This window comes from Nelusetta ayraudi, unplaced genomic scaffold (assembly GCF_046127955.1).
Source record: "Nelusetta ayraudi isolate G7.1 ecotype Tasmania unplaced genomic scaffold, CSIRO-AGI_Nayr_v1 ptg000135l, whole genome shotgun sequence".
Lineage (NCBI taxonomy): Eukaryota > Metazoa > Chordata > Actinopteri > Tetraodontiformes > Monacanthidae > Nelusetta > Nelusetta ayraudi.
The window spans coordinates 2,395,577-2,416,374 of NW_027466185.1; the positions used below are offsets into that span (position 1 = coordinate 2,395,577).

At 44.9% G+C, this 20,798-nt stretch overlaps 1 protein-coding gene across 5 annotated transcripts in view; it reads left to right on the top strand.

Annotated features, from left to right (window-relative positions):
* The window catches only part of tbc1d22a (TBC1 domain family, member 22a), a 126,015-nt gene that overhangs the window by 12,269 nt on the left and 92,948 nt on the right, over positions 1–20,798 (top strand). For all 5 annotated transcript variants that reach the window (XM_076051795.1, XM_076051796.1, XM_076051792.1 and 2 more), the window contains exon 6: positions 13,737–13,807. In XM_076051795.1, the coding sequence (XP_075907910.1) occupies positions 13,737–13,807 (71 nt within the window). The remainder of the gene's footprint in view (positions 1–13,736; positions 13,808–20,798) is intronic.

The window sequence follows — 20,798 nt, forward strand, 5'->3', positions numbered from 1 at the left end:
TTGTTGTCCAACTGATCACGTGGTCACGTGGCTGCAAGTCCTGTGACATGTAAATACAAAAAACATTTTCATTCCACTTTTGTGATGCATTTCTATATTGAAACCTCTAATACCTCTTCATGAGTGTAAAAACGTTTTTGTGATATTTAAGTGGTTTCTCAAAATTCAGGTGCTTCCATTTCTATTTTTCTATTGCGCTATTTAGGTTTTATGCATTTCTTATGGTAATGGAAACCCAGCTACGGAGGTGGTTTGGGCACATCCAGACGAGGGACAATGGATACGTCAGTCGAACGATGCTGATGGTTGGAGCTGGTGGACAGGAGGCCTGGAGGAAGACCAAAGAGGCGATTTAGGGATGGAAATATGGAGTGAAAGAGGACGTGAAGTCAGTTGGTGGGTGAGATGGAGGCCAAAAAGATTATTGCACTGAGATTTTGATGCGATTCCACAACTATCGTTTGTGCCGAACAGTTCATGATGTGACTTTAGAGCACGAGACAAGATGACATACAAATCTTCCCCCAGGGTTATTTTTGATTTAACTATTTTTATCTTCCAATTCCTTCATCGGTAACGGACACAGATTTTTCCAGCTTTCACTTTCAGGGGCCCGGCCATCAGTCGTCGGCTCGTCACTGCCCTTGCACGCCATCTGTGTCACATTTCCACAGATATTAATCCCGGCACATGCCAAGGGGACTCTGTTGGAGGGGGATATCGCCCCCCACCCCCCTGAGTAAAAGAAGAGCTCGACCGACTGTCCTTGAGCTGAGCTGAGTGAAGGGGGCGGTGGGCGATCCATCAGCCGGTGCCCAGCTTGAATGGTGTCATTTGTTGTGAAGACCGCCATGGTTTCGCCCCTCTGGCTGTTTTCATCCTTTAGCTTCTTGCCATCTAGCTCGGGTTTCCTCAGCTTGCAGCAAACTTGTTTCAGCGTCTCGTCATTTCAAGTTGGCTGCTCTAGGTCCGGTGGACTTTCTTCCCCGCAGATGCACTCAAAAGAGCCTGGACCTCGACTGTTTGTTTTGCATGGTCTCTCTTCCTTTTTCTCACATGGCCACACCCCTTCAAAGCTCGGGCCAATCGGAAAAGTCTCACTTTTACCTGGAAAAATCTGTGTCCAAGTCCTGAGTAAATGGTAAAACTTTCTATGGTGGAACACGGCGGTGAGGGCTGTCCGATTACAGCAAAAACTCCTGACGACAATGACTTAAATTGATATTGAAATCCTGATTATCTACTGGAACAGAGACGCAAACCATTCATCAAACTATTAAAAGAAGATGATGTGGAAATTGATACATTATTGAAGTAAAAGAAACTCATCATAACTCATCCAGGTATTTAATCAGCAGTAATATTCCTTCCCATGGTTGTTGCGCAAAGAAAAAACCTCAAACTGAAAGTGAAGAGAATTGTGTGTTGATTCTTGAACCGGGCTTGTGACTCCAGCCGTCCTGCTTGAAATCCCGGCCACACTGGGAACTCTGCTGCGTGTGCACACGCCCGACTCCATGTGCGGCACAACAGTCGTTTTCCACCTTGATTATTGTGTTTTCAACATGGTTGTGGGAATCCCACCATCAAATCACCAAGAACGACTGAGTCGTGGTCCAACCTGCCTCCAGCTGCTCCTTTCTCCTGCCATTCACAGTGAGAGGATGCCTGAAAAATCTTAAATCTTGAATTATTATTATTATTTCTTTTGTATTTGTGCTAATTGTGCCCAAACGGGGGCCTAATTATCCTCTGCACTGACATCTGCACTCCTGCCTCTCCTTCTCCCCCGTCCCCTCTCCTCCAGCGGGGCCCTGGGATGTGTGGTGGCGACGTTCTGTTAAGCAGAAGGTCACTTGCGAGGTGCCGACCCCGTCGCCTCGCCCGTTTGACTGCGATGATTAATGTCGCGTTAATCCCACTTAATTATTCCTGACGTCCTGAGACGGTCCTGTCTGTCCACTGAGTGTGAACACGCCACCTACTGGGAATCCTTTTTTTTTCTCCCTCTTTCTCTCTTGGCAAGCAGTAAGAAGGGAGGTCGGGACGCTGACCGTCTCTGTTGTCAAAACGTGAAACGGTGCTTCGTGATTTACGCACGCTTCACGTCTGAAGAGCCAATCAGGATCCAAATCTGAAGGTTTCGGTGGACACTGAATAGGCCTCCAGTGAATCGCAGTGTGTTTCCCATCGATTAAGGGGCAGAGTGCAGTCGCAAGGCATTGCACTTGAATGCGTGCCAAACAACTTAATAAGCTTTCCCCCCCTTCCCTGCTATATGCAAATAATTATTATTCCTCTCTTGACAGCTTTATCTTCTGTCTTTTTTTAAACCTTTGTTTTCCAGGGCTTTTTTGTCCTCCGCTTGCTCCACAGATACTCAGAGATACATTTTTCATTTTAATCGATTTCGACAGCTGTGTCATCGATCTGATGTGAAGCAGCTGTTTTTCGGGCGTCACTGACGCCACCTTTGCTATGGCAATGGCGTGCCCGTCCCCCTCTGTCTTTCCCTGAAAATGAATCCTGTCCAGTCCATTCCAGTCTTTCACTTCCCTCCCCTGTTTTTTTATTGCTCACTTTATCTACTTTTTCAGTGCTTTTTGTTTGCCCCGTGTTCCTCAGACATCTCCCACATGGTGTCACAGATATGCCATCCTGTTACCACTGCTGCCACAGTAATATGACAGGCTTTCCCATCAGCGCCGTTTGCAAAGCTAATAGCCGTCATCAAAGTGGGAAGCGGCGGTGTAATTCAATTTAGCTCTGGGGCAAGTGCCTGTTTTTTTTTTACAGGGCTGTCCACGTGTGACAATTTCATCACTGTTGGTCTCTGGATTTGGACGTGTGGCAGGCAAAACGATGTTTTCTCAGGCCGTGTATATGTAAAGACTCAGCAACAGTTCAGGTTGTTTGACTTTTGGGTGAAATCTACAGGAATAGAGAGTCCATGCCACCACGATATTTATGTCATGGAATCAGGTCGTTCACCTTGGCATCTCAAACAATTTATTTGGAATGAAACCGAAATACTTTTGGTAACTTGTTAGGTGTTGTTAGGCCTCATCTTGGTCACATGATGTCAAAATGTGAACAGCACGAGGAAAAGGAGTGTCTACACCCCAACTGTCTGAACAGGAACATTTAGCGGTCCGTTCATGGATCCTGTACATGTGTCTATGATTTTTGTGGTTAGTCACCTTGTTAGAGACGTGTTATGCAATAATCAATCAATAAAATGTTTTTATTTATAAAGGACTTTTCATGCAATACAAATTGCTTAGCAACAGTTAAAAAGAATGCAAAGGAAAAATAAGAACATGGAAAACCTGTTCCTCTCACCCCCCCATCTGTACGTATATATACACAACTACACACACACACTCTCACACATTGGCAGGGCACTGAGGATCAAGGGGAGAGTTATGCCATAAGTACTCCAACACTGAACAGTCGAATGTGTGCATTAGAATGTTTGGAGAGGGTCGGATGAAGTTCACCCGTCATCGCTGAAATGCATTTTAGCCGGGTTCTCAACTTGTGTCTGAAAGCCTAATAGGCCTAGTTTCTTTGTGCGCGGTGTATTTAAAATATCGAGGGAAAATTTGGCAGCTTCATAGACAGAGAACTTTTCTCAAATCGGCACCGGGAGGCTTTTCTCATTTGCGACGCCAGTAGCAGCTGAAAGATTAGAGGAAGGTGGAAAAAAGCAAAAAACAAAACAAAACAATGTTCCATAGTTGTGATGTTTGGCGTCTGCTCTTTTCTTTGAATGCAAACATTTAGTGAAACGCTGAAGTTTCACACGTTGCGACGTTATATTTCAGCCTGGGCTTTGAGAGTGAGCAAGAGGGAAAAACTCCTCCTCTCAGCATGAGCCTTGCATAGTAACAACACTGGGTGTCAGCGGCGCATGTACGGCTGTGCGCATGATCGTTCATGTGTACTCCCCTCCTCCACGTCTCCGGGCAAAACGCCTGACTTAATAAGGTCGGCGCAACCAGCAGCTGTCTTCTCGTGTCAGGGCCTGTCCAGATTGTCCGACTCGGTTTATTCGTGAGTCACACGGTGGTCAGCTGCGTGAATTTTTCATCCGGCCCTCCCCCGGTGCACAAGGATGGAGTGAACATACCTCAAGCCCCGGAGTTCACACCTGTTCTCCGGGGTTCAACGTTGCCCAGGTGGTCTTTTTCGCTCAGGCCCCTGTTCATTACGATATGAGTGATTTTAGTATTTATGTTCCTAACTGTTTCAGTTATTTGTTTCTTCAGGTGAAGAATTTTCCAAGTTGCTTCATAAGCACATGCCTTCAAGTTATGTATTTACGCCTCAGAAACCTTTGAATATGACCAAGTAGTCATCCAGCAACCTGATAAGAGCTTTCCCAAAGTCGTCGTGTGTTGTGATGGAAAAGCTACAACTCCCCAAAAGCTGCCCTCAAGTTTTTAATTCCCCAATGACACGGTGTTGACCTTGTCTCACAACATTTCTGTTATTTTTACCGTTTTGCTTGCTTGTCATTTTTGGTAGCTTCAACATAATATATTACCAGGCTATTTTTTCCCCTTCTCTTTATTTATTTTATCACAGCAGCTGCCGTGTCTTTGAATATAATCATTTACTGGAAAACTAATTTAGCCGAAAGTTAAATTGACTGTCGGACCTTTAATTATTTTTTGGGGAGAAATGAAATCGCCTTGCCTTCCTGGAGTTACTTTAATCAACTCTGTGAAGAGCATGCGTAGAATCGCAAAGCGGACTACACAGATCTTTCCGCCGGCTTGAAAAAAAGACCCGCTGATTTTTTTTTTTTGTCACGCCCGCATTATTGCACCTGCACGTGTGTCTCTGCTCACCATCCTCTCTTTTTCGAGCCGCCATCTGTGCCATTGATTGGCCCTCCTGCGCAGCTACAATCCAGACGGGACTATCTTTTTTAGCAGGAGTCCAATTAGTCGAGGAACCGTCTGCTCCCTTGCGCCATTACTTTGTCCTTTTAGATAAGTTGGGCCATTCAGGACTCCCCTCTCATGGCTTCCAGCCTTTATGTGAGAGGGGCTTAACTTTTTAATACGTTGCACGATAAAGGTGCTCTGCCCTTAATTGTATTGTTTTTCCGACCCCGGCTGGAAAACTGGTGTGCGGTGACACTGGGACAATGACTATGGCAAGAGGGGAGTGAGCACGTCTCTTCCAGTTTTGCAACAAAGGCATTTTATGGCTTCACACAAAGTGCTTTCCAAACGGTAGTTGGGAAGCTCAATTTATTTTTACCAACCTGAGTTAAAACGAGTCCCTCGCCAGACAGGATCAGATTTTTGAGTCACTTGAGCCAGAAATTGAGATTGTGCAAAATTCTGGATGTGCACTTAGAATAACAGTTGCAGTCTTCTTTGTTAGCTAGCTAGCAGTAGCAGGAGACAGTCGGCAAACAAGTTAAACTGACTCGAGTTTTGAACCATTTCTTCAGCACTCGCGCATCATCCAGTTACGGTTGAGGCCGATCCACTTTACTACCAATACCGACATAATTCAGGGATCAGAAATTTCCGATCAACGGGCAACATTTTCCAATCCATTTTTGGATGATCCAGTACTGGGTTGTGAATTCCACATCCTAGCAGAACGCGTACCAAAGGAGAACCGCGCTAGTCTGTTACTCTCAACTTCATTCGGCAGCGAACCTGAAGCGCTGCCAGCCGACTTGGAGTGAACTGAGAAAAGGCAGCTCCAACTGTGGTGGAATGTGAACAGTTGGAGTAACTGGGGGAAGTTCTGATCGATGTGCATGGTTTTTCCAAACTTGCACGTGCGAGTGTTCCCAAGAACCGTGTGGTGTTTTGCCCCAGTGGTTGTGCTCCGTCTGAATGATGCCTGAATAGTGCATGGCTCCGGCCTGCCAAGCGCCCTACCCCCTGCTCCCATCAGCTCCCTGCTCAGGCAGCACTGACTGACAGCACCTTTTTTTTTTTCATTTCCATTCCATTCTTTGGCCGGCCCTCACACAGAACCATGCACATGGGCAAGGAGACTGACTGACTGACAAGCATTTAGACAGGCAGACATGGTGAGAGTGCAGATACACAGTCTTGCAGATGCGCATGCAATCACTCCCCCAGTCACTTCACATTTTTTTTTTACACTAAAAGCCACTTTGAAACTGAAGGCCATATTCTCTGATTGCTATTTTTTTGGTTGTTTCTAAAGTAAATGCCACTTCCTGGCCTGTTAAGCTTTGTTCCATTGGACCACTCAGTCTTGTAGCAGGCCCTCAAAGATGCTCACGTGATTCAAGCCATATTGCCTGAGCGTTCTCCTACTAAGGGATGAGTTTGATGGAACCTTAAAGCCTCTGTTCCTCTGGACGTGGCAATCGCCCTAAGACAGCTGGGATAGGCTACAGCAGACCCCCGTGACCCTGAATAGGAATAAGCGGGTATAGAAGATGGATGGATGGATGGATGGAGTTCCGTGTCCACGCACCAAACCCAGCGGGGTGTCCCCCCCCCCTCCCCCGCCGGCAAGCTGCACCCCCTCCGCTTTCACCGCTGCGTGTCTGCTGACGTCATCGCACTGATATTGCATGATGAAGTGCTACAGAATTCAAGAGTCTGGCGGTGGCCAGTGTTCTTAGTTGTTGGCCACTTTTGTCTGTAGTGGAACGATGACGTCGTTGCCGCCAGACTTGAAGCGGCGCGCACCTCCGCGGCCGCTTCCCGCCGTGCAGCGATTGTTTCGGCGTCTGGTCCATTTTGTGGGCGAGCAGCGGGCGAAACAGCCAGAGGACAATGAACAATTATCCAGCGCTGATGGAACGTGATGGAAAACTTTTGCATCAGTGCTTGATATACGCCGCGACTGGCGCGATATTATGATTTAGCGCACGTTACGCTCAGCGTCACCCCATGCGGCATGTAAAAAAGGAGGTGTTGACCCGGGTTTACAGATTCCACTGCAAGCCGATCGGAGCCGATTTTGACCCGGGTCGCTTGCCGGGTTGTTTGATAAGGTTTGTTGCGCGACTTCAGATTCCACCGCCACCAAATGCCAATTATTTGCAAAAAACACACGTTTTTTGGCCAGTGGAATTGGGGCTTCAGAGTCTAATCTTGTGTTATTTTGTGTCTTGTGTAACCAGCACTTTGTTTTCCCTGTGAGAGAGACTTTTGGTGACTTCTTCACAACAACACTCATCCATCATTGCTTCTGCGGCGTAAAATGTACACCCCCTTCGCAACTGTGCAGTTGCCTCATGCATAATTGCGCGTGAAACCTCAAGAGTTGCTCAGTGAATCTCTTCAATTGCAGCTAGTTGATGTTTTTAACTTCCGAATGGTTCCTCCTTCTTATGAACAAGGACTTCCTATAATTAAACCCCCTTTCTCTGTCTCGACTGTTTATAGTCTTAAGGATGCTATTCCATAACCACTTCTTTTTTTGTGCTGATGAAAGTGCCTTGATGCCACGTGCGGACTCTTCTGTCCATATGTCTTCTAGGCAAATATCTCAGATGCGGATGCGGGAGCTACAGTTACCATCAGCTTACTATCATCATGGTAAGCTGATGAAAGTGAATTGAAGCGCCATCTGAGTTTGTGAAATTGCGAATGCTAGAGCGTTGTTTGATGTTGGACATTCAAAACACTCCCTATGCAGAAAAGAAAGGTGATGAACAGACAAAAACAGTATATAGACACTGTTGAATTCTAGCTAATAATCACAGATTGTACTGTTTTTTTTTGTTTTTTTTAAATGTAAAGTTCTGTTTGCAGGTAATGGAGTTCTTCGTGATAAACATTATAAAAATTGGACCATTGGTCTCTGACAGAGTCAGTGTTACTGTTTGATTTTTGCTACATGCTCGTTCAGTGGAAGCCACTGTCAGATTTTAGTTAGTACTTCCAGCGGTATTTAAATGCCCCACTGCCCTTTTTCTTACTTTTCAAAATACATGTTTACTTACCAGAGGCGTCCTCCCCAGACATTCCATGTCTGGCCTGAACCTTAAAGAAATGATCCTCGGACGGATGTTCAAGCGGTTCACGTCCTTATTGAAGCTGATCAAGTCTGAGCCCTAGCGAGCGAATAAGAAACTTTCCCCAAAGCAGCTCCATTCCTGTGAAGTATTGTTCAGGTGGCCTTTCTTCTAACTCGTCGCTACCCAGCTGCTTCCATCAGAGGAGCCGCTGTTGGCAAACGCAGACGACTGTCGGCTCTTGGGGTGGAGGTGGTGGTGGTGGTGGGGGGGTGGGGGGGGGAGGGGTACACGCTGTGTTCATTTGATGTGACCTTCACTCTCCGCCGAACGTCTCTGAAGCCGGCCTTTTATGCAATACCTTCGGTTGCCACGGCTGGCCAAATGAATTTTAATGCAACACAAACGCGATGCTTAGTTATTTTCTGCCCTCCGAATGTTTCGGGAGTCATTGAGCATTCATTACCTCGGAGGGTCCCACATCAGAGCAGCTGTTGTGGGTGTTCAACAGAAGGTACATGGTGTCCTAATCACCCCCTGTAGTCTCCAGCTTAAATCCAGCCAAGACAAAGTGCACCCCAGTAAGTTCATGCATAATGGAATACACAGTCGACACGCAGAGCAGCAGTTGCCCTTGAGTTGCACGTTGCGGAAGTTAACAGGTGTGTGTGTGCGCGTGTGTGTGTGTATTTTCTTCCTCTTGCGAATCGGCCTCCCTGGGGGATGGGTTCTATCTCTCCAGACCATTTATCCCTCAGGTCTGCGCCTGCCAGCTTGATAAACACCCACGCCGCTGATCGCACTAATTCCCAACTATGGATACGATAATGTGATATGTTATTGGTCCCGGAAGACGTGTTCTGTTTCCGCTTGCCCCCGCGTGCACTTCTGCACGTACACTTGGAAATTATTGCCAGTGGGGTGAATTGACTCCAAATTGAATTTTTTGCTTTAACGAGTTTCCTCTGCACCCCCCCCTTCCGTCTGCACTTGTTCCAGACGCATTTTCGGAATTTCATTTAGATTTACGTGTGTGTGTGTGTGTGTGTATGTATACATATGTATATGTATATCTCCTACACTTTCAAATGACTGCATTTCGAAGTGAGAAACAAGTTTGCCAATTTGCAAAGGTTCGTTTGTTCCCCTGCCTTTGTTAAAAACCATCAGGGACACACTCCTCGTCCCCAGTTACCTCCTGGTCAGTCACTGAAACTCGATGTAAGAACAGATTAATTTTCAAAATGTCAAGAATTGCCTTTAAATTATTCCACTGGGGCCCACAGCTTGGCTGCTGCATTCATAATGCACATGGAGATTGCCCAGAGTCAGATACGTATTCTGAGAGATGAGTCATGCTCACGCTAACAGCAGGTGGTTTACGCCGCTCTGGGAATTGGGTATTGTTTTAAAAAAACAAAACAATTCTGACCAATTGGATCCTTGAGTGGAAACCCCCAGATCAAACTTCTCTGTGTGCTTCAGAGTCACAGGATTTGCCCAGGACCACAGGACAGTCGCGCTCCTTTTATGTGTGGACGCGCCCGTCTCCCTGCTGGAGGAGTGTTTGGGAACCGATGAGCAGAGGCTGCGTCTGCACTTTCCTGTGACGTATTGGCCTGGCGGGTGCATCTGCTTGTTCTCTCGGCCACATGATGCTCGAGTAAATATTTGCCCCCCCTCTCCAATTCCCCTTGTTCTGTCCTCGTGCTCGCACTCCAGTGCGTGCGGGCAGTAGGATAAAGGACTTCTCCCTGCCCTTGCTCGCGACGCCAAACATTTGACTGGAGGGCTACTTGGGGGGGGGGCTTACTGGAGTTCGCCACGCCATCCCGATGTTAAGAACATTAGCGAATTCGTGCCACACGTTCCCCAATCCCGCTCTTTTCTCGTATCGCCCCCACCCCCCTCCCACGGCGAGATTAATGTTGAGTGGGGAGAATATAACACAGTTTAATTAAGCCTGAGCCCGTGAGATTCATGGTCTCATTTCTCTGCCTGACAGTGCAAGTGAAGGTTCAAAGGGTGCGAGGCGAGAGGAAGCCACTCTTGGCTCGCTGGTAGCGGCGGGAGTAAATGTCGAGGTGCATACGTGGCAAACGAGCACAGCCCTAAAGACCGAACTCTGTCCTTAATGTCTCCTGCGTAGTTTGACCCTCTCTTGGTCATTACAAGTGCAAAAGGTAGGCGTCGGAGTACAGTTTGCTAGCCCCCAAGAACTAAAGTCCAGCTTTAGCATTGCTCTTCGCCCAGCGGTTAGACCATCTCTACCGACCTGATCACACTGCAAACTGATTTGCCAGTTTTAGTGCTTGCTTGTCCTCACTTTGCAGTATGAACACATATAATATCAACATAGGTTAGTTGGCTTGTCGGCGGAATCAAAATCATTTTGGTTATCATTATGGGACAGGGATTTTCATATTGCACACATAAAGAAAAAAAAAGTTTGGTGCTGCTAGAGACACTCTTTTGTGGTTAGATGTGCTTTAACGCACACGGTGTGTGAAACAGGATGCACTCAAAAAAGCCAAAGAGACTGTTACAGACCGCAAAATCAGCGCAGAAATATCAATCAATACCACTCGCACTGCCACTGATCCCATGCTGCCCCGTGTTTACTAGTGTGAGGTAAAGATTTTCCAAGTTAATTAGAGAACCGGCAGTTGTTAACGCATTTCCAGGGCTACACTAATGGCTGACCCTTGCTGTGATCAGTTTGCAGGAGAACATGAGTACGGCACGAGGGCCAGAGCTAATGGCTCCTTCATTTTTGCAGTGGAAAAAAACCCAACGTGTTTCTCAATCAGATGGGGGGAAAAAAAAGATAAAAACAAAAACTCACCACTCTGGTTCTCCCTTGAAATAAGCTTACAAAAAAGATGAGCTGGGAATTCTACCCCGAGTTGTTGATTTGCTCTTTGGCGCGGTTCTCCACTTTCACTTTCCAAAACTTGTATCCTGCTCTGCGCCGCATGGAAGGCACTTCAAAACACCTTCATTGAATTTGCAGCTTTATGCTGTGTTTCAAAATATAGAAACTTGAGTATCACTCAAGCTACAAACATCACTCGCTGCAGCCTATAAGAAATAACACATCCTACTGCGAAGACAAAGGGCTCTATATACATATATTCAAATACCCATTATTATTACTTTTTTCCCTCCCAACCCCGTTACTGCCTTCAGACGACTTCTTTTTAACGACTGAAGCGCGTCAGTATGGATATGGCATATCCATTTCAAACCAGCGCTCGCCGCAAAGATAAGCCGTCTGCTCGCGCTCCTAATTGCCAGCAATACGCAGGTGTTGCTAGAGATTATCCTCCTGCCGTTTGAGTTCCAAGGAGCGAGAAAAAGACAAACATGAAGCAACTTTCGTGGTCTAAGCGAGACTTGCAGAGGGAGGGAATGAAAACCTCCTGCTGCCGCCTCCGCCACCACGAGGGCTCTCTCGGCGCGGACTGCCGCGCACTAGATCACTGTATTGATTCCCCATATAATTAAACTTGGTAGGGACAAGGTAAGAAAGGGGGGAAATTTTAAGTGGGAGATGCAGAGAAAGTGTAGTGGAGGAATAACGACTGCCATCCTCCCGAACAAGCTCCTAATGCGTTTCACTCAATTTAGCCGATGGAGCCAGCTCGTTGCTGTTTAGCTGATTGCTATTTCCAATCGCGCTATCTGTCACTAGCCCTGGCTCGCGTTTGCCTTGAAGAGCCGGCAAGGCAAAGTCATTTTGCGGCACTAATCAATACCGTTCACTACGTGTGTGCTGCGCGCGGGGGGGTTTAGTAATGGGCGGTGGGAAGAGGGGGGGTAGGTATCAATTTCCTGGGGTGCACCTTGAATAAGAGCTGAGAGAGAATTTGGGTTGTTGATTACACGTGTTTTTGTTTTTTTTTACCGCCCTCCTCCCGTTCAGCCCTCTTCAGGAAAAGAAAAGCATGTTAAGGCAGTGCCATTTCATTTGCACCAAAATCAATTTCCCCCTCTTCCCCTCGCTCCTGGAATGCAGGCAAAACAGTGGCAGCACAATTACAAGCAGGGAGACTTTCTATTGCATTTTTGTTTGCCTCAGCCTCACCGTGCCGCGCCGGCGTGTCTCGTTGAATGCTAATGGCGGTTGGAGGGGTGGAGGTGGGGAGGGGTGTGGGGGTCGCTGGCTCGCAGGCTCGCAGGTCTGAGGCGGAGAGGGACGTCTACCAGTGAGCAGCAGGATGATTTCAGTGTTCGTCGCGACGCGTGACTCTCACTAAATGTGACTTAAAAATGCATCACGTTTGCACGACGTGTCACAGTTGAAGGTGTCACACCGGGAAATGGAATAGAAAATTTGCACAACAGGTCCTGATCATCCCCCCCCCCACCCCCCTTCGACGCCACTGCTGGTGTAAGAAAGATGTGGCCTGGAGTCAGACTTCAGGGGCATCAGCATTGTGTCGCAGTAGGCTTCCTTACTGTGATGTCCTGCTGACATACTGCCTCCAAAAACGCACCGGACGATGCAGCGTTGAAGTCTGTAATTTCAAGTGTAGAAACATGACGTGTTGAGTTGGTTAGTTATAACTGCAGTTCACTGACCTCCCTGTGTAATCCGACTTCTACGCGGATTTTTTTCACTGATTTTACCTGATTGTACCTGTAAGAAGTTTGGGTCAACAGGACAGCGACCAGTTTCAGTCGGTTGCCTCTTCTCCATTTCCGAACGTGACCTGCTCCTTTGCAGGGAAAAGCACCTGCACCTTTGTAGTCTGCTATGTTTTATTCTCAAAAGATCTTATGAAAAGAGATAAAAGGTCCGAGTTGCTCAAAGCTTCTTTTTTTTCACTGAGTCACTGCTGGTTCCCATTCCCACCTATTCTCTTTTAGTGTGTGTGTGCGTGTGTGTGCGTGCCTATGTGCGTGCACGAAAGCCAGAGAGATTTGGAGAAAAGGACATCGTCTGGCTGTAATGTGTAGCACCTAACATTAAGCCATATTTTCTGGGTCTTCATGGACCCAAAGGGAGCTATTCTCCTCCAATTTAAAAGTTCAATTTGGACCTTTCCATCAGATTTATTTTACACTATAGCCTCCCGGCGCTCGCAGCCAGCCAGCCGGCCGGCCAGGGGAGGGTGTAGTTAATAATCCACTTCCGACCCATCGGGTAATTTGGTTGAGGGAAGGGAGAGACGCAGAGAGGGGATCTGGGGTGGCGAGGTAATAGTCGGTGTGCTACTTGTTTTGGATGCTTCTTGAGTGCCTGCAAATGACTTTGGTAATCCAGTAATGGTTTAGAAATTGATTTTACGGTGATAAATTTGGCCTCACATGCAAATGGAGTTTGTCCTAGGGGGGGGGGCGCTTTTCGTAGCTTTCGATGCCCTAAAGATGGGGGCAGAGGAGTGCCTTGCAATTTTTTGACAATCATTTTACACAGAAAGGGAGAAGTTAGAATATTCCGTCCTTTCCGTACTTTGTTAGTCGAGGTGAAGATCTGAATTTTTGAACAAGTGTGTTTGTTCTTGAACTTGAGACATATTTGAGAATACAAGTCGACCCCTGCTGATTTTATAAGAGGATTTTCGATCAATGGGGGGGTGAAAACAAACAAGCCTTTTGCCTTTGCAAATATGGGTTAGAATTTTATGCGGCATCATGTTGGCTGCTACTGCTATACTGACGGTCAGTCTCTGCTGGGCAAACAAAACCCTTTCTGTTTCAAGTCTTGGCTGCAGATCTAATATGGACCCTATGGTATTCTTGCTATTGTTTACAGAAGAGCTACGGAAACTCAGCTGGTCTGGAATCCCGAGACAAGTCAGACCGATAACGTGGAAACTCCTTTCTGTAAGTAACACACACTTGTTTTTTGTTGTTGTTTGTTTTTTTTCGTCTCTAGACTTTGAGATTACTGTGGAATTGCTTTCCACAGCACGGTCTTCATAATCACCAAGAAACAAGCTCATATACAAAACACACTTTGTTCAAACACAATGCCAACGTACCCAAACCCAACTACACAGGTAGTATCTGTTGGAAGCCTCTCACTGGCTGCTGGGGTTATCTCCGTTCAGTCTGGTTCCTCCTCGCTGCTCTGTATGCAGGGGAGAGACCCAGCATTTGTGGGGTCAGAAGGGCCACACCAATAGTCCCCCTCCAGAGGAAGGGATCAAATTGGGCCGGGTTTGACGGCGGCTTATTGGAGGGCCTTCATTATCGCTCTGATGCAGGATTTCCGCGTGGAAGTGGCTTAAGCAGCCTTGCAGCGGGAAGTAGGCTCCTCCCATCGCTGGTCTCGGTGCTCTGTGCCGTTGTCCTCCGGGCTGCAGGGTGAGACGAATGCTTAGTGGGTGTGTTGCCGTCTTGTTCAATTAAAAGTGCGACGCACGTAATGGCCCTGTCGTTCAGTTCTGGTGGGTTGTGTGCGGGAAAGCCAATTACCTCGGCTTCTCTGGCGGCAATAGTGGATAGTTGGACCCTGTTGTATTTTAACAGGCAACGTGTTGAAGAAGCAGGCACAATAGTAGAAAATTATTGGTCCGACCGCGCTGTGATTTAGCAGCAGGAAGTAATGAGGACATTAGGCACTTTGCGCATGGCTGACCGCCTTTAGTGGCTCCTTTTCTGAATGTCACTGGCCCCCTGGTGAAAATGTACTCCATTGTCCGGCGATAACCCGCTGTGTTTAAAGGCGATTGCTGATAAGGAGGAACTGTTTGAGTTGAGGGGTGACTTAATTCTGGTGGCACTCAGATGGAGGCTATCGCTCTCACCAGAATTGTCAACTTTGCGACTTTGTCGCTGTATTTATCGAGTATTCAGACCCCTCGAGCGACTTTTTTCCTCCTAAGAAAGTGACTAGTGACAAATCCAGCAGGTTTTACTGGTGCTCTTGGAGACTTTTGGCGACTCAGAAGTGAGACCATGTATCGTGCTGCCATGCCCCCATCCACCCCCTGACCGGACCTCACCTCTCCCCCTCCCTCTAAGCTTTACTTTTACACTTCTACACTCTTTTCTAATGAACCATAAAGTTAGGTTAATAACCAAAAAAAGTTTAAAAAGTAAGTCTTCTTTTTTCTCTCAGAAACAAAGTTAATTTTTAGTTCTGTACATATTTTCTGTCCCTCCCATGACATTATTCCTCTCTGAGGAACAGTGCCTACAGTGTCCATTACAATTACATGCGCATGACCAATTATGCAGATTAAGTGACATCATTTAGCGACTACTTTTTTTACTGGGGAGTTGGCAACACTGATCGTTACTGTAAATGAGTTTGTTCAGGATGAGAGCAAGGTGAAGAGAGACAACAATATTTCTGCTTCCAAAAAACACCTTTTATTTTCTTGAATCTTGAAGTAATTAAGAAAAGGGGAAAAATGCATACAAAAAAATGCTCCAGAAATATGTGTGTATATATATATATATATATATATATGTATATATATATATATATATATATATATATATATATATATATATATATATATATATATATATATGTATATGTATATATATATATATATATATATATATATATATATATATGTATATATATATATATATATATATATAAATATATGTATATATATATATATATATATATATATATATGTATATATATGTATATATATATAAATATATGTATAAATATATAAAAACAACTCAATGCTATGAAGGGAGCTGTGCAGTCGTGGCGTTGCGGTGAGTGTTTGTCCGACAACAAGGCAGGGATGGCCGTGTTGAGTATTGAGATACGCGGTAGTACGCTTTACACCATCACGATTTTTGTGCCGATCACCGACCAGTGAGTTGAAATAAACCGATCACCGATCCGATCAGTATTTAAATGACTTGTTTATGTAGACCCCTTGCCTTCTCACTTTCCCGACTATACGGACGAGCACCGTCTAAAGTTGTCCGTTTCGGAGTTTGCTTTTCTTTTTCTTTCTCCGCGCTGCGTTTCTTGAACTCGGCATGCTCCTCCGTGTGTATCTTTTCCAAGTGCCTGATTAAATTTGTGTTGAAATTTTTTGCCGATGTTCCCCCGCGAGGTTCTGTAGCGTTGCATATATTGCAGATAGCTTGTGCTATGTCTGTTTCTCTCACTTTGAAAAACTTCCACACCTCCGACACGTTTGTTTGTGCCGCCCATGGATGTTGGATGTCGTGAAGATTCAAAGGAACTTTATTGTCCGTCACGTAGCGACAGTCATCAAAACAGGAAGAGGCACGAAGACGAAAATGAATTTTTTTTTGAATCATGAATCATTAGCTCTCGGATACAAACAAATAAACGTGTCGATGCTGTGGAACTACTTTGGAGGAAATGAGACAGATTAAAATAGTTTCAACACGACCATGACGTCATTGACCGGATCGGTGATTTATGACATGAAGCCCGATCACGAACATTTCAAAAAATGCCAAATATCGGCCGATCCGATATAGCCGATATGATCGTGTAAAGCCTACGCGGTAGTGAGCGATGGGCCGGTGCTGTCATTGGAATGAATAGGGAATGAGTTAGAGAAATGGGCTTCGCACACAACCCTGAGCCGTTCCGGGTGTTATTGGAGATGATGCGGTTGTGCCCAGTTGGACCGTTCGCAGTCTCTCACTGAGAAGATAATAGATTGAGGTGGTTGAAATGGGAAGAAATATTGGGTTGGGGGCCACTTCTGGATCATCAGATGTAACTGGACGATTAATGGAAAGCAACATTAAAGTCCACAAAGGGGCTCAGCTTGAATCCACTCCGTCCGATCCCACTCATCCGTAGGCACTTTCAGCCTCATGGGCCAGTTGCAAGCAATTCATTAACAAATGGCGCGAAGGCCACAGGGCTATATGGTTGAGGTTACAGCTCAAAAACCTGAGTGCTGTAATTAATAGCGAGACTCAACAACAATTCATCCACGAGACGCGCGGCGTGTTTACTCATTAAGCCGTTGCTGTGGCGTTCAGCTTCCTGTCTTGCTGAGAGAAGACTGGCTTTTTGAACGCCGGCGACTCTCCCATTAATTACTGCACAATAGTTAATGTCCCGCAGAAAAGATGCCATTAAAACGTGTGTGTGTGTGTGTGTGTGTGTGTGTGTGTGTGTGTGTGTAACCACGCACTTGCGTGTTCTTTTTTTGGGGCCAAAACTGCAGGTTTTCAGATTAATGTCTCTCTTTCTCTTGTGACCTGCTGATCTTAGGCAGGAGTCACCAGCCCTGTGAGTTCGGTGCAGCTTCATAGCATAAAATGTATTTCCTTTTTTGGAGGAGTGTTTTTTGTTTGTGTTTTTGGTTCAGTCAATAATGTAGAATTGCAATTGGTAAAGCTAGTTTACATAATTGATGAGTGGAAAATGAACATTAAAGACAGTTGTAAATTGCACAGCCAAGGAATTTTTCTCTTGCCAATACTGGATTGACCTGCGTAAAGTATAGCCTCTGATGTCACGGTGTTACTGCTCGTTTAGCCCCGAGCTGGAACAAGAGGGTTTAATGTTAGTGCAAGAGGTCATGTTAGGGTCACTGAGGGCCATGCGGGCTGGTGTTCGACATACTCAACACACAGAAGCGAATTGACACTTTCCAACAAGACGTGCTCTCATGTCACTTCCTTTTTTAACGCACATCTGCCTTCTGTTCCTGCGCCGTCTAAGAACCGCGGCACTTTGCGCTCATCTGTAGAACGGTCACCACTGTTTACAGCGTTCACTTCAGGGAGGTCAAGGAAGCTGTTTTCATCATGGAAGAAATTAAGACTCCTCGAGAACGCTTCCATTCGTGGCTGTGAGCAGAGTTGAAACCCGCTTTTGCGACTCGCTGACCTAATTTGGGGAAAAATATGTGCTGTGGTTTTAACACAAGAGTGAAATAATGTTTTTTTTTTTTTTTTTTTTAAATAAAAGGATAACGTTCCAACTCGAGTCGGTTGAAAGACAAGACTATGGGGAAGTGTAATTAGAGGGACTACGCGCCCAACAGTAGCACGAGTGACATCTTAGACATCTCATTTAACACTCATTGAAAACTTGTACAGCCTTCCAGTTAAGCTTAATGACTAATTTTTCTGCCAACAAAAGTAAAGACTCTCCCCATGGTGTTGGTTCTTCTAGCCATCTTTTTTTCCCCGCTCCAGTCTCGTGGTTTCGGAACGGGCTTCACATTTCAGGAATTGTCGCATCCTTTGACACGTTTGCTTTTCAGTTTAATCGTATGGGTGCATGAAGAACTTTCTGAGTGGCTACTGTTAGTCCAAAGAAATTCACCCCTTTGTTTTTGATATGCAGCATTCAGTTTATGTTATGAAGTTGTTTCTTCCCCACCATTGTCAGTGTTACTGCTCAAAGTGGTTGGTTTTAGCTTTGTTGTTTGCAGCTAACTAAACACAGGCAACCAAAGTAAAGTTGACAAAGCTTTTTAAAGCCTTAAAGCCCTGATGCTTCTGAAGAGATTTATTAATTTTTTTTTTTGCCTTTCATAGTTTCACTTGTCTCTCTGTCTGGAAGAATGAAAAAAACAAATCTGCGCTTTAAAAAAAAAAAAAAAAAATTCTTTTTCTCTAATCCAACTCAGTCAGGCTGCTGTTTCTCCATTTCATGTCCAAATGTTAGAATATAATGCATCCTTGATGAGCATGTTTGAGCAAACGCAAACCCCCCAAGATCCATTTCCTTATCTTGACCGCAGCATGCGTAGTTCCCCACCCCATACATACATACATTTTTACATACACACATACCTGCGAGCGTCACAACGCCCAAATCATCCCGGGGTTAAATCCAAGGTTGGGATTAAAAGTGCGAGTGCCGCATCGAAGGCGCACGTGCCCTCTGAAGTGCAATAACACTCCACTGCCCTCTCCTCGTCCTGTCTGCAGCGCCATGAAGTAAAGAAATAGATAGGAGGGATCAGGCTCGGCGGTGTGGGCAGAAAAGAGAATCTGTCCTCCATTTTGAGTGCTCACACACACACACACACACACACACACACACACACACACACACACACACACACACACACACACACACACACACGCCGCATCACATTTAGACTTTTCAGTCTCACAAAGTCCACACTGTATTCCATAAACTTGGCAGAAGCACCCAATAAAACTTCGCTCTAGCGGTGTCCTGCATGCCCTTCCCCTGCTCACCAGCATGCACCACCTTATTCATTATATCTATCTATCTCTCTCTCTCTCTCTCTCTATATATGTATATGTATATATATATATATATATATATATATATATATATATGTATATGTATATATATATATATGTATATATGTATATATGTATATGTATATATATATATATGTATATATATGTATATATATATATATATATGTGTATATATATATATATATATATGTATATATATATATGTATATATATATATATATATATATGTGTATATATATATATATATATATATGTATATATATATATATATATATATATATATATATATATATATATATATATATATATATATATATATATATATATATATATATATATATATATCTACAGTATATATACATAGTTATAGTCTTTGTAAACTTTATTTCAGATACAGACAAAAATAAATAAAATAATAATAAAAAATAATAATAAAATATAATTCTTTAAATCTGAAATGGATGCTCTGCTTCCTCCTATCCCAATATTAACATATATCGCAACTACAAATTATAGATAAGAAAAAAACAAAGCATTTTAGTTTATATTCTTTGAAAATAAATCAAGTCAGACACTCAACAATTGGCACATTATATATATATATATATATATATATATATATATATATATATATATATATATATATATATGCACTGTATAAATTTCCCTCTGGCAGGAATACTTCAATTGTGCTCTTCTGTACTCAACAAAGAGAAAATGTGCTCCCCCCCCAGCACCCTCACCTCACCTGAGAGGGTGAGGAGCTTAGCAACGCCTTATCGCCTCATCGCAGAAATGGAAACCGGGCTGCCGCCTTTTTATTTTTTTTCTCCTCTATAACGGGTACAATATTGAAATAATAATTAAAGTCATAAGACGGGGCGAGAAGGGCCCCGGCTGTGTCTGGCCTCGCCGGATTTGTACCTGCGCGCCGCCTCCTTTTCAAATTTCTTTTCAAACGCGAGGCTCCCCGACTGGCCTCCGGCTTCATACGCACATCCAGTCGAGCCTCTGATTATTTCAGAAATAATGGCATCTTATTTTATTTTATTTTATTTTATCACACCCCCCCCCCACCCCCACCCCATACACACCCACATACACACACCTCAAAGAGCTCCAAAGAGCTCCTTTTGCCGAATCCTCCAGGGTGGAGGGGGCGGGGGGGCGGTGTGATAAATGAAATGGCTTTTCCCGCTCGGCGGAAGAATGTCGGCCTGTGGCGATGTGTGCGTCCGCTAATGGATAGCGGCAGTTAAATGTGAAGCCGTTGCAAGAGGAGAAAACTAACTGGCTGTGGAAATATTGATAAGGCCGAGGGGTCGCGCAAGATGAATCAGGAAGCGGCAGCACCGTGGGGGGGGTTGAAGCAGTACTGTCGTGTGCAATTTGCACCCTACAAGAGCGAATGTAACAATAACCTCTGAGAACAAATAAATGAAGGTTTTATTTGTTTTTTTGTTTTTTCCCCCATATCTGAGTGATTTGTAATCAGCGCTCGACACCTCAGACCAAACTTTTTCTTGCTCTCCATTCTTTTTTTTTTCTCTCTCTCTCTCCTTGAAAGTCTTTTCTCTGTGAGTAAACGTTGCTGGTTGTTGTTGCGATGACACAGGCGAGAGGTTTCAGCAGAAACTCTTGCTGTCCGTCATTC